This window comes from Cryptomeria japonica, chromosome 11 (assembly GCF_030272615.1).
Source record: "Cryptomeria japonica chromosome 11, Sugi_1.0, whole genome shotgun sequence".
Lineage (NCBI taxonomy): Eukaryota > Viridiplantae > Streptophyta > Pinopsida > Cupressales > Cupressaceae > Cryptomeria > Cryptomeria japonica.
Window position 1 is genome coordinate 270,867,427 of NC_081415.1, and position 14,605 is coordinate 270,882,031.

General features: G+C 39.8%; 1 protein-coding gene across 2 annotated transcripts in view; it reads right to left on the minus strand.

Moving 5' to 3' along the window:
- The window catches only part of LOC131069736 (actin-related protein 2/3 complex subunit 1A), a 160,412-nt gene that overhangs the window by 83,702 nt on the left and 62,105 nt on the right, over nt 1–14,605 (minus strand). For both annotated transcript variants that reach the window (XM_058005273.2, XM_058005272.2), the window contains exons 7-9: nt 10,981–11,050; nt 5,234–5,307; nt 4,990–5,032 (exon numbers count right to left, since the gene is read on the minus strand). In XM_058005273.2, the coding sequence (XP_057861256.1) occupies nt 4,990–5,032; nt 5,234–5,307; nt 10,981–11,050 (187 nt within the window). The remainder of the gene's footprint in view (nt 1–4,989; nt 5,033–5,233; nt 5,308–10,980; nt 11,051–14,605) is intronic.

A 14,605-nucleotide genomic window follows, 5' to 3' on the forward strand; every position in this document is an offset into this window, starting at 1 on the left:
AGTTGTGGTTCACCCTCACGTTGATCAACCACAATCTCCCCAGGATGGCGTCATAGCCTTTCTTTTTCGAGGGAATAACCACGAAATCTAACAGGAATGGTTGCGTACCAATTGTCACTTGCTGGGCCATCAACAAGCCGAGTGGCTTGATGTCGTGTTGGTCCGCTCCCACCAGGTTGAATGTGGGTGGCCACAGGGTGGGCTTCCCCAGCTGCTTCCATGTTTCTTCTGGTAGTACATTCACCCCAGATCCCCCGTCCACAATGGTGTCCTTCAGAATGGTCCCACGGATACCCATTTCTACCACAGCTGGGTGTCTACCACTGCTCAAGGCTAGTAACATCGGGTCAGTCAAAGGGCTGACGGGAACCTCCACCTGTGGTGCACTCTTCGAAGCGGTGGCGGGAACTCCTCCCTGTGGTGCACTCGACGATGTATGTGCAGTGCTTTGCACATTGGTGAGGATGGCAGTCCTCAAATGTGGCATAGAGTCTAGAAGGTCTTTTACCTTTATCGGCACCTCCATCTACAAGATTTGCCCAATGATATTCTGTTCCGCTTGCAGGCGGGTTGAGGAACTCATTATCTCTGTGTCCTTCCGTCCTTCTGCCGCCATCTCCCGTTCAATGTCGGCCTTTGCCTCCCGCAGTCTCTCCTTCTCCGTGCGGGGATCGGGATAGGTTGCCTTCTTCGCCTGCGCGCGAGTGATTGCCAGCACTTCTTTGTCTTTGCCCCTCTTCTCAATATTGAGCAAATTCACCCCCTGCTTAGGGCAGTGTGTGTCATCGTGGTCACCGGGGCCGCACCATCTACACAGACTCTGGGGGGTTTCAGTGTTCTGGCATTCCCGAGCGAAATGCCCCCATTGGTTGCAAGCCCAACATTAAATTATTGGCCGCCCCTTAGTATCATATTGCACTCTGCTCCGATTGTTACTATTGTTGTTGTTGTTGTTGCCTCTCCCTCCTCTTCGGTTCCCTCGATAACCACCGGATGATGCAATGGCATCGGCTTGCGTGTGGGCGGAGCCTGCTGCTACGGACAGCGAGGGTTGCTCTTGCGCGAAGAATACCTGGTTCCCTTTCGTTTTCATGTTGTAGGGACACTCTTTGACAATGTGTCCCAACATTTGGCAAATTTCGCAGAATGCCTTTTTCGGGCAGGTGCCTTTTGTGTGGCCTTCTTCCTTACATTCCGTGCACCACAAGTCTTCGTTTTTACTCGTTCTCCCTCTCATATTCTTAAATTCCTTCATCATACGGTGCATATCCTTTTGAAGAGCTTGCACCTTCTTATTTGACGATTCATCACTGTTGCTTTCTCCCGAGGACTCCTCTTCTCCAGAGGACTTTGCCTTTTTCTTCCGCGATGTTTTGTCTTCACTTTCCAAATCCATCGGGCGATTGTAGGCGTCATCGTATGAGGTGGCCGGTACAATTTTCATTTTTCTCCGTAGGGATGACCGCAACCCTTCCACGAACCATCTCTTCTTTAGTCCATTCGCCGGCTAGTTCTCCATCTTCCCTAGTAACTCTTTTAACCGTCGGCTGTATGTTCGCACTGTCTCGTGCTTTCCATGCTTTGTGCTTAATATCTCCGCCACGATCTCATTATCATCTCGAAGGAGTCGAAACTCCATCTCGAAAGCTTTCTGCAAGTCGTCCCATGTTCCCACCTTTGCTTTATCCACATCGGAGTACCAATCGATGGCTACTCCTCTTAGGGTGGCAGGGAACTGCACCACCCAATCAGCTTTGTCAACTACCCCGTTGGCTGACTATATTGTTTCACACGTTCGGCAGTGCCGTACGGGGTCATCGTTGCCATCCCCGTTGAATTTAGGCAACTTCTGTTTGCCCGCCATCGATGGGGGTCGTCTACCTGGAGGTGGTTGTGGCTGTGTCTGTGCCCCTGCACTGCTCCCTCCGGCCCCTCTGGTGCCAGTGGTGTGTCCTGCGTGGGTGACTGGAGGTACAGTGTTTTGCCTGCCGAGTGTGGCACCTACCGTACAGTTATCCTCCCCTTCATTGTCACCTGCGCCCACTACTGGCTCCCTTTGGTGATCCTCACTTTGTGGTGTAAGGGATAAGTTTCTGAACTGATCCCGGGTCTCTTCAACTAGATCTCTTCGTAACCTAGTTTCCTCAAGAAACTCTTCGTGGCTTCTCGCCCTACGGTGGTCTGGCGACGCGTAGAAATTCCCCTCGGCTTCTGCACCCTCCGTGACACCTCCTTGGTTCCCTTCAGGCAACCCTTCGGCAGGTCGTCCTTCGGCACGTTGCCTCAGCCTCTGTCTACATTCTACACGTTGTTCCAGAATCAAGGCCCTCTGCGCGGCCTCCCACTCATCCGTTTCTGCCTTTTTATTTCTATCTTTATTCAATAGGTTGGGCATTAATTGCCGCACATTTCCAGAATTTGCAATACAAAATCAAAACACTTCTTTATTAATTCATTTCGTTAGATACAACTCATGTCAATGACACTTTTATTTGAATATGGAAAGTTCAAGTTTCAATTCCCTCCTGGCCTAGCGCCATCCCGTTCGACTTCCCGTCGGTTGCTTTCCTCGTACTATTGAAGGATTTGTTGGCATCGCTCTTCTTGGGCAATCTCCTCCAGGTGAGCTTGTTGTGTCAGCGATGCCTGTGCAAGCAACCGGGGAAGATGGTTCATCAACCGATTTATTGTCGGGCTCACCTCCAACGCTGTCCACATGGCACTTGGTGGGATTTCCACCTCCGTCGCCTCTCGTCATACGTAGGTCTGGATAGCTATCTGGAGTAGAATTGAAAATTCTCTCATTGCGGTGTCTTCTCCTATGTAAAGTTCTGTTCGCGCGTCGTCGGCCTCTGGGTTTGCCTCACCAACGGGTAGGCCCATCGTGTCCGTGCGCCATCCGTGTCTTCCGTTCTCAAGTACGTCTAGGCAACGGCGCCAAATGTTTACCCTCTCGAGTGAATAACTTAAAGCATAAAGTACGTAATGCAAAATAATAACGCCATAGATATCAGACAAGTATAAGATATGTTATTCCATTCATAATTAGTGTGTTGCAAGTTACATTCCGAAGTATATAAAGATACCCAGGGGGTGCGAGCGACAATCGTCGCACCGCAACTGCCACCCCTCGGTCGCCAACTAACCAAAACAACTACACATAATTAACTAGTCCTATTCCCGTGTACAATAATACGGCTAACACAGGAATAGTGGACCCCACCTTATTTCCAACTCTGAGCATATAGCATGAAGAGCGTTTGATTCTTGCCCATGGGGACCCCAAAAAGAACTAAGTACTTTATCATTTAAATGGACTAGGCCAAGAGATTGCTGCCCCAAAAAGTCATAGCCTTCAGAATTTGAAACTCCCAAGGAATTTATCAAAAATAAAGAAACAGCCATCTCAACCACATAATAATGCAGGCTCTACCAAATGGACCATTGTATAAGAATAAACTGCAAAAAACATGCCATATGCATCCATGGGTCCCAATTCAATGCATACACCAACTAAGCATGTAGACCCCTCCAAAGAATTATCAAAACCAAATAAGTCAAAAACTAGATATGAACAACCAGATGCTAAGCAGGATGATGACCAATTGACTAAACACCACATATTAATTGACTAAATTGTGTAGCAATAATAATTGCACCATTGTTTGATGCTACTAAGAATAAGAAAAATGCCTGCAAGAAAAATTTGAAAAGATGCCCTAACAAAGAGTAACCTAAAAACCACACACCAAAAGTAGAGTGAAAAGCCAAAATGAAACTACCATGTTTTTGGCTACACAAGATCAGCCATGGACTCAAATGCTCCTGCACCATATAGAAGATGACTCTTGACTGATGTGGAACTCATCACAAAAGTTTGTTCATCAATTCCAACATCTCAACCAGCTTCAAGGATACTTGAATTATCTCCTTTCTATTTGAGACATTACAAATCAAATTGTTGGCTTACTTCTTTGAATTAAACATACTTACTAGCCAAATTGGAGACTAGAATAGTGAATCCCTCTGCCAGTTTTAGAACATGACTCAACATATAAATGCATGCCTAAACTTCAAGGTTTTGTTCTATTATTTCCATTTTAGTACAAATCAAATAAAATTTATATCCTATTATAACAAACACAAAATATTATTTATATCACATAAACAATAAACTAATTCATTTTAAGTTGTGTCCCCACAATCCAAATTCGTTATCATTAAAAATTAGCAGAGATCCCTCTCCATGCGCACCATCGCAATAGTAACAAACACATTGTAATTTTTATTATCACTCATTGTTGTTAGCTTTAACTTATGGTTGCACCAAATAGAAAGTCATTACTGTCCTATACTGCTAAGGTTCCCCCTCCATGTGGAGCTTCGAGCCCTCTTCCCATTACTCCATTAGGTATACAATTTAGAAATATTAATTCTTATTCACTTTCTTACACTAAAGTCCTGACTCCTAATTAAACACACATTCATTCACACCATAATATTCCTTTCATGATCCATTCTCTTTATGTTGTCCTTATTCAAACCATTGCTGTGTCCTTCTTCAAACATTATTCCAGCAACAGTGACTGTAAGGAGACACATACACATGCACTCCAGTGGACACAGCAACAATGTTGATACCACGTGAGATATGGTATATTCATTGCATTATTATACAGAGATCATGCAAATGAACCAGGTAAGTGTTGGCAAGTAGGCTGACAATCAAACACCTAAGCAGACCAACGTATGTATTGTTGTGTTCTATACACTCAAAGCACGTTCATAAACTATCAAGAAAAACTATGGTATCCATTATGGTAAAAATATTTTTGGAGGTTGGCTTTATCAGATAAATGAATTCATGGCTAAGTAATATTAAAAGTCAAAAACTTCCTAAAATTATCTAGATTCTCCACTATAGACACACATGCACATATGAGCAAAAAAATATTGATCGTAAACAATTATCTGAAGTTGAAAATAGACCTCGCCAAACTTCATGTCACAAAAAGGGCTGACTGTTGAATCCCTGGAGAGACAGTAAAAGAGTACATTAGGTTATGTCATGCATAAGTTTTGAAGTCACCACTTGACTGTAGAAAACCTTTTACCACTATAAATTTTCAAGTTATATAATTCAGATAGATATTATCAAGCAAAGGCACAGATAGGGTTTGCTATATAATATGATATGGCAACTTAGTTGGCAGAAGATCTCATTTGCACCAACCTTGTATCAACTCCTTTGATGAATGTAGAGAATACACGGCACTTTCCATCTGCAGAACTTGTTGCAAGAAGAACCTGAAAACCAAATGTCAAATATGAAAATTTAAATTTTAGATATTACATATTTACAAACATGAAAAAATGCATATGCATGATTGGTGTCATCATCTGATTCAAATTATGATCCACCTAGAAATGAAAAACAATTAAAAATCCATAAACACCTATAAAATTTACACAAACAAAACAACCCTACAAGTGCAAGTGCAAATAAGGAAACAACGAAAATGCATAAATGGCTAACAGAATAGCAGGTGATCTGAGGGTCAAAAATTCATATAATCTTAACATGTCACAAGCATCAATCACAATGTGTGACAGATAATAAACTGTGAAATCTGAAACAGATTTTGTTGTGTAGGGCTGAGGATAAGGAATGCCAATTATCATTGAGATATTTTGTTCAGAATGATCTTGTAACACATTACTGCTGAGTAACATACTTATATTTATTGCAGTCAATGATGATGATCACTAGATTATTGACATCTTCATCATTGAGCCACCTTTATTTAAATGCTGCTATTGCTTGCTTAACCTCTAGCCATTTCTTCCCCTTACTTGCTAAGGCCCTTGTCTAATAAAAAAATTTCTTCAATTTCTAAAAAGTATTTGACCTTGAGTCACATCCTAGAGATCCAATTGACTTTATGAGATTGGAATCTACCTTTCTAGTTCAGTCACTAGGTTCTTTGACGTTGACATTGGAATTTGAAGGTTTGTATCTCCTATTCACACCCCCTTCCAATTGTAATCGATTTATTTACAACAGTCTTCCATCCCCAGGGCCTAATTACCATGTTTGATGAAATTAGAGATCTCTCCTATTTATTAGGTCATTAAGAATATCCCTTTCACTTTATCGACCATTTAATGGGCCCAATTGACTGTTTATGTGCATTCCTAGGGGTTTCTGACATTTTGAGGTAGCTACTGCAATATACTGACCAAGAAGCACAATGCTGCACTACCACTGAAATTTTATTTGCAAATTTGTCCTCTAGGTACTGCACTGCCATCCTGAGATCTGCACTACAGTTGGAAGGTACATTTACTTATCTATAGCCTAGTCTTTACTATTTCCATCTATATTCTGATCTTTTCATTAACAACTTGACGCTACCTAATATGACAAAGAAGGTAACCAATGCCAACTGACTACACCATACACTCCACAACAAACTGGGAAGGTAGAAAGGAAAACCAAGAATATCATGGAAATGGCATGGTGCATGATACACAATAGAAGCATGTCATATAGATAGTGGGCAGATGTTGTAAGTACACAAGTTTATCCTTTGAACATGAGTCCTTGCAAAGCCTTGCAAGATATCACACTTGATGAAGCTTGCTCCAACAATAAACTTGAGATAACAACTACGAATATTTTTGGTCTAGCCACATATACTTTGATTCTTGACAAAAAAAGGACTAAACTAGCCTGCAAAAGTAACAAAAATATTTTTGTTGGCTATAGTGATCAATCTAAGGCCTATGGACTCAATGATGTTTCTACTAAAAAAATAATAGTTAGTTGAGATGTTGATGTGAAGGAGACGGAACCATTGTTTGCTTGAACTTTGTAGGTAGTTAGTGAAGTTTTGTTGTGGTGCCTTTGAAAAATGAACCCAGTAGTTCATCTTTTACTCCAATCTGCTAGTCTTGGGCTGATACTTTATCATTGATCTATCAAACAGTAGACTTGAAGTAGTCCCCACTTTGACTGAGGTTCTACCAATACAGAGTTTGTCTTAGGTGCATTAGAGCCTTATGTGGTATTATTCCACCTTGGGAGGTCTATGTAAGGACAAAGATCCTCAATTAGATGCACAACCTTAGATGACACAGAATCAGATTGTCGGTTCAACAATTGATATGTTCATTTTGCTCTTTCATCAAATCTTTTTTTTGGTACCTAAACCACAAAGGTATTCAAAGGCACAAAGTAAAATTGCATGGGAAGCTGCTATTAAGGTTGAGTATGTTTCCCCAATAAGGAATCATACCTGGGAGTTGGTGGAGTTGCCTCTTGGTGAACAACCCATTGGACGCAAATGGGTATATAAGGTAAACATAAGTCATCTTTGGTGCCTCTAGCTAGTGAAATGCACTTTTTCATTCCAATTTGCAATTGACAATTTGTCACTAAAATCACCTCAGGTTCCCCCAACCATTTAAGTTTGACTTTTTCATACTAATTTGATGTGGAGTTTGGCCACTTAAATGCAAAGGTGTTTTGATGAGTCACTCAAGTGATTTTCACATTCTAATTCATTGTTGACGTTTAAAATTACAAACACTTTTCCAACTTAAGTGATTTTCACACCAAAAAGACAAACAAAAACTTAGGGCACATCCATGTCACTAAAAGACCATTTTTTCTTGTTTTTGTGTTGATAATTCTCATTTTTCTTCCTTGAAGTGTGTTTCATATCATTTGTGCACCTTTCCTTGACTTAAAATCATCAAAAGTACTTTTCCTACATCAAGATGTGTTCTAGGAACCCCAATTATCATTTCCCTACCTTGGCACTTAACCGCTTTTTATTGAATTCACATTGACACATCCACTTTTTTTGATGTGCTTGATAACCTTCACTTGTAGGACTTGCAAAGGTGTTAGCTAGAATTCAAAATGACATAATTAGCCAGTACTAGAAAGAAGACTCGAGAATGGCTTACAAACAAGCAAGACAATATTTTGGCTTGAAATTTGACTCTACAAATTTTTTGTATGTGTAACAACTAGATGGAAGGATTTATACATTGAGGATTGGAAACCCTCAAGACATTTCCTAAGAAACTAGGAAGGAAGCCCCACAGTACCCCCTAAGGCTGGTCGAGTCACCTACTTCAGTTTGGATGCTAGTGCCTTGGTCGATCTGAGCTATGAAACTTGGACTAGCTGCCAGTTTTGATGAAGTAGACATTGTAAGAGTCACCAATGGACCCAAGCTTCCAAGATCACCTGCAAAACCAAAGATTACCTTCCACAAGAGAGCAGCAAGAGAAATAATTGCTTGATTATGGTGCAAAATGAATTATGATATATGGATCAAAGGTTTTACATAATGTACATATGAAGCCTTGCTTATAAAGGCGAGGTTGAGAGATAGGATAAGACAAGATTGTGACAATTGTCTTAATACTATGTCATGAGACAGCTAAAGGATAAGATCACATGTGCACTAGAGACTTCTAGAAATATTCTTAAATCCCTAAGTAACCTTAACATGTTAGCATGTGTGAATAGGACTTATGTGAACCAGTTAGGTAATATACCTTTTGCACACCAACAGACACTTGCAGCTTCCTATTCACGAGATCTAAAGGTGAGGCAGTTTCTAGGAGCAGAAGTGGAGGAAGGAGAGGCTGATGATGAGAGTGGATGAGCTCCGTAGATTAGTTTTGTTGATGGATGGGGTATCCTATTGTCAAATTCTTCACCTACCAGCAAAGGAGAGATCCTTGCCATAGGAAAATGCTGAGATGATGCTAGAAACAGAATCAGCCAAGGCGAGTAGAGTGAACTCAGACCCAAAGATGCAACACCCCAATCCCCAGCAAGCTAGTTAGACTTGTGGAGTCTACTAGGCTCTATAAACTAGATGAGTCTTGTCTACAAGACTCAGACAAGGCAGTTAGGTGGAAAACTAGAAAAAAGGGGAAAAGCGAGAAAGAAAAGAAAAACACATAAGATAATTTTTAGCAATTCAAAATGATATTCATTTCATTTGCAACCACAAACAAGGACAGGAAAAAAAAAGAATCGAAGCTAAAAATACAAGCCCATAAAACGTTATCTAGCAAATATTGTTGGGGCCTAATTACTGCTCTATGACATCAACACTCACATTTTTTGAAGGAATTGTAGGACTCTTGGAGCTTGGTTAAAAGCGATAAAATTATGAAAAATGGCATGCGACACAAACGTATGTATGATCTCAAGGATTTAATTTGCCCCTTGACTTTGCTAGGGGTGTTGCCCCTCAACCTTGCTAGAGGCATTGCTCCTTAACCCCTGCTCTAGCTTTTAAAGCAAAATATAAATATCATTTTGGGCCATGCTAGATGGAAAAGAAACTTTTTTTATGTTTTCAACTTTTTCCTAATTAAATCTCAAGTAATTGACTTACACTTATATTTTTGGTTTTTTGAGTCAATCCCTATCCTAATTAATGCTCTTATGGCCATAGAATTTTTTGTAGACTTGTCTAATATACAAGCACAGTGATGCTAGGCCAAGTGATACAAGCTCTACTCTATCATAGTCCCTGACTCTATGTTGTGATTTTTGTATTTGATGTCATGAATATTATAATTCATAAGTTTTGTATGCCTAAAACAAATCAGAATACTTATTTATTCAAAAATGTTGTTTCCTTCAACTAAAATCCACTTTTTTATTCATTTGATCGATGTATACGTGTATGTGATCAAAGTAGCTTCTTGTTGATAAGCTTATTACATCTAAAGTTGATTTGCTTAAGGGTGCCTAGTAAGAGCTTTGCATCCTTGAAAACATCTCTACATTTCATGGTTTTTCAATTTCCCAAGTCTTTGCCAAATTTAAGTGCCAAGTCCAAGTCTGAATCAAAAATCAGTTTGCCAAGTTTGAGCTGAATCTAGATCAAAAATCAGTTTTTTGAGTTTGAGCTAAGTCCGAGTCTTGTAACTATGATCAATCAACACTGTTGCCCTAGGTGATAGACAAAGTAATTGCTTCTGGAATCACCATTCTTTTCATGGCCTCATATGTATATTGTGCCCCACAACTGAATGGTTGTGCCTTGTGTCTTTTCCACTAGGGCCTTGCTTATGAATCAAAATATGGTTGAACCATATGCATTCCACTTGATATCTAGCCCTTTTATGTATGTAATCCATTTTATTTTTAATATTTTGTGTGATTTAGCAACAAGGGCATATGGTCTTATCCGTTACTAAGTTGGGGCTACATTTATCTTTTTGTGAATCCATCCTTGCCATCTCAGTTCAAGCCACTGAATCCATACCTTTTTTTTCCCTTTTGTGGGTTTGCTGGGGCTGGGAAAAACCAACTGAAAGCAATTACGCAGAAAAAATGAACGAGACACTTTGAGTGGCAATAAGTTATGTTATCAAAATTAACCCAAGTTCCCTGACCAAAGTGCTTTGTTTGTTTATTGTGCGAGGGACAAACATCAGTGCCAAATCTGTCTTTGAATATGATAAGGAAGAAGAGTGAATCAGTTTCGATGAGCTCAGATTTCACCAAGTAGAGATTAAATGATAAATTATGTGACAATCTTAAGAGATGTCTTAACTTCTTGAATTTAACACTAGATATCTGCCCTTTCTTTAGGGAAGAGTCCTGATTGAACCTTCCAATAAACAACAATCAAATAATGGATCATAAGTTAGAATACTGATTTCTTATGACCCTTATTTAGTAACATTAGAAACCTACTGTCCAAACCATTTTTAAACAAATTTCAGATATATGTCAATGCAAAAAAAAACCATTTTAGCAGAAATTTTGTCATAATTCCTGTCCAACATATATGAAAATTGACTCGTACGCTGTCAATGATCTGCACTCCTGCTAGATGCCTCAATTAAAATTTATGATTTTAAAGAAAAGTAAAGAGGGAGAGAATAATTTTACATTAAAATGAAGAGAACCGTATAATCTTGGAATATGCTTACATTGTTCGGGTGCCATGCAACACTTGTCACAGATGAGTTGTGTTTTTTCCTGATAAGCTTGCTGACCCACCTGTGCAAAAGAATCTACTATCAGCCAAAATGAGTCTTTCATCCATCCATGGTATCAGAAAATTAAATCATTGGTATACATTCAAGAAAAACAAAGAGATTAGGAATTATGAATAATTCTTTAGCATAAGGAAAAGGTTTTGGCTCATTCACTTAAGTTAGAGTTTGATAAGAGAGTGTTTCTTCTGTATTTTTGCAGATTCTTAATCTGGATCCATAATCTTAGTGGTTTAGTAACCTGTTTTATAGCATTCTCTCCTTTCAATAATACATTATTTGAGAGCAATATTCCTTAAATCATAAATTATGAGACATAAGAGAATTACATTTCCAACCATCAATAAAAAAAGGTAATGGTAAAAGTTTCTGTTTAGGTCACAGCCAGGCCAGAGACCAATTCCCCCTTGAAAGCCCACAAGGGAATTTCTTTCATTTACTCTATTGCCATAGTACCTGTTGACGTGTGTTTTGTACACGATCATACACAGAATAAAATACCCAAAGGCATCTTATCCTCTCTTGAATAAAGTCTCTAACTGCTGAAGATTCGCATGAAGGATCAGTTAGGATGACTCCAATGTTCTGGTTAGTAGGGTCTCTACGTGTGGACAAGCTCGCCGTGGTATGATGTGATTTGCTGTATCCTCAAGGGGTCTTACGCTTCCAAAAGCCTGAAATTTTACTAAACTAAGAAGCTTTTCAAAAAATAACAAAAGGATAGGGTTTTGAAAGAAGTTTAATCTAGTCTAACCCTAAGAATGACTTCGTGTGAACAAGACTTGGTAAGATTCAACCAACTTCAATTTTGCCATAAGATAACAACTTAATTGAAATTGATGCGATCTTCTAAGGTAACAAATGATTTTCAACGCATCAAAGATCAAAGACACTACCACGAAGGTACATATCCAAGATACAATGATGATTGAAGGTTAAGTGATTCAGGTATTCTCCAGTCGACCACGCAAGGCGTTCCTACAATCAGCAAGAAGCTAGTGGTTTGGATTACGAATCCTACCAAAGATCAAGTCTCACACTAGGTCCTTCAAATTAACACACTACTTTGATTGAGCATGATTCAAATGAATTGAACAACCATGAAGATAACCAAGAAAGTTGCAACAAAACACCATAACTTCAATATTTCATTGATTTCAAAGTCATCATGTACAACAATTGCTTGAATTCCTTTCCTCAAACTCAATCTTGCTACAAAAAGTAAAATTGCTTCTAACTCTAATCTCTCTAATCTCTTAACTATCTCTATTCTCTCTCACATCTATTCTATTATCAATGAAATGAAAAATGAGGGTATAAATAGCATCCTCAATTACAATGAAAGGTCCAGATTGAAAGTAGATCAACGGTCAAGATCATGACACCTAAACCCTAATTAGGGTTTGTTACAAATGGCCTCCTTTTTACTGAACAATATTAAATGCATAGCCAAATATTAAATTTGGCACAAAAACCTAGGAGACATGAACCAATGACAAATAAGATGCCATGTCATCTATAACAACCTATCATCTAGAATCTTATTCCCTTTCCAATTCTCTTTTTTAGCATATGTAATGAATCTTGACACGATTCCTTCGATCTCAGCAATTGGAATCTCGGGAAGATTCTTCATACTTTCTTCCAAATGGATGACTTGATCGAATGCATCTAGAAGAGCTGTGTCCCATGAAGATTCAAGTTCCTTTGTTCTTTCAATCAGGAGCATGGTGGCAAACATCAGATCATATTGCTCGTCTGTGATATTAGTGTCCTTGCAAAAGATGACCTTGATTCTATCCTCTAATTCCTGCATATCCACATCTGTCTCAACTTCGATCCTCCTGCCAAGAATGGTACGAAGTACCTCAAATACTCTGTCCTGGATAGGATTGATCACCTCCTCAACTTGACTACATTTAGTACTGATGTCCTCGAAGAGAACTTCTTTCATCTGGAGTAAGGTGGACCACTGAAGCAAACTGTGAGATCCTCCATCCATGATCTTTTCTTGCGCTAAGACCTTCCTTGATGTGTGTCTAATTACTTTCAAGACAGGAATGATAACATCTTTGGTATGAGCAAATGCGGCTACTGTTATCATCAAATTGTGGATTATCTCAAGAACCTGGATAGCTTGATGAATAGTCTTCATCATCCTTGTTACAAATTCTACGGCAACTGTATGAGATTTATCCATCCAAGTACTCGTACGCTGGACCATATTCCTGAATCTTTCTACCTCATTAATTGATTGAAGGGGAAGTGCCTGCACTGGTGATCTAGCTGGATCCTGACGTCCCAAAGGTTCATTGAGATGACTGAAATATGTCCTCCATGCACCGACCTCTCTCTCAAGCTTTCTACTCTTCTCCATTTCTTCTCTAAGCTTGTCCTTCAATGCCTCAAAGGAATCTGTGGCATCATCTAGTGTCTGCTCCGCTATGGATGGACCTAGCTCAAATGTTTCTACATCATATTCCTCTGCTAAGATCTCACCTTCATACTTGTCTACTGCCGGTGTAGCTATCTGTAATTTTCTGGATCCAGTCTCATCTCTAATCATCTTGGACATCTTGGTAGCCTTTCTCTTTTCTGTCACTTCCTGGGAATGTCTAACAAGGCTCTCTAAATCAATCACATTGTCTTCGTCCTCTATCACGATCACCTTCGTTAATCTTTCCTTCAACCAATCTGGGATGGCTGATCTTGTCTCTTGAACCTGAATTTCCTTATGCACTACTTCTTCTTCTCTGGGAGGAGATGTTACTTCGTTATCTTCTTTATCTTCATCTAGCTCATAATCCTGGAGAGATCCACCTGGTGACCTTTGCGGTACCTGTCCTTCTTTATCATTCTGAACCATCGACTCCATGGATTCTTCCACCTGAAATGTTCTTTTCTCTTGTCGAGAAGATGTACCGGATGAACGATCTCGGTTGGCCTCTTGTTTCTTCTTGGAAGATTCTCTCTTTCCAGGTCTCTCTTTCCTCTTCGAACCTCTTGGATGGAGATCGCCTTCACTTGCACTTCGAAGGTTACCTTCACCTGAATTTCTAGGATTAGGATTGCCTTCGCTTACACTAGCTCCACCTTCGGCTGGCTTCTCTTCCAAAGTGAAAGTCATAGCTATGCCTTGCTCTCTCAACTTCTGATGCTGTACGTCAACCCATCTGCGAGTACAGGACAAGACTGGAGCCATCAAAGCATCCAAATCCACAACCTCGGGCTCATTCCAATCTAACCTTACTAACTTACTCTCTCGATCATAGGATGACTAGATATGTCTGCCACTGTCCTGAGTATGGTCGGCCACTCTGTAAATCTTGCATTTCTTGATGAAATCCAAAGGCAATCTAGAATGCATTTTTCGTTTCACTTCAAGATCATCTAAGAGATTCATCATAAAATCTTCTATCTGAAACTCATGCTTAAACTTTCTACCGACTGTCTCCTCTAAATGTCCATGTGGATCAAAGCTTTCTCTCAAAGCAAAGGATGAAAAAGAATACAAGGCTAACTCCTTCTCTGCGTCATCCATGGCTAAAGCATTAGGACA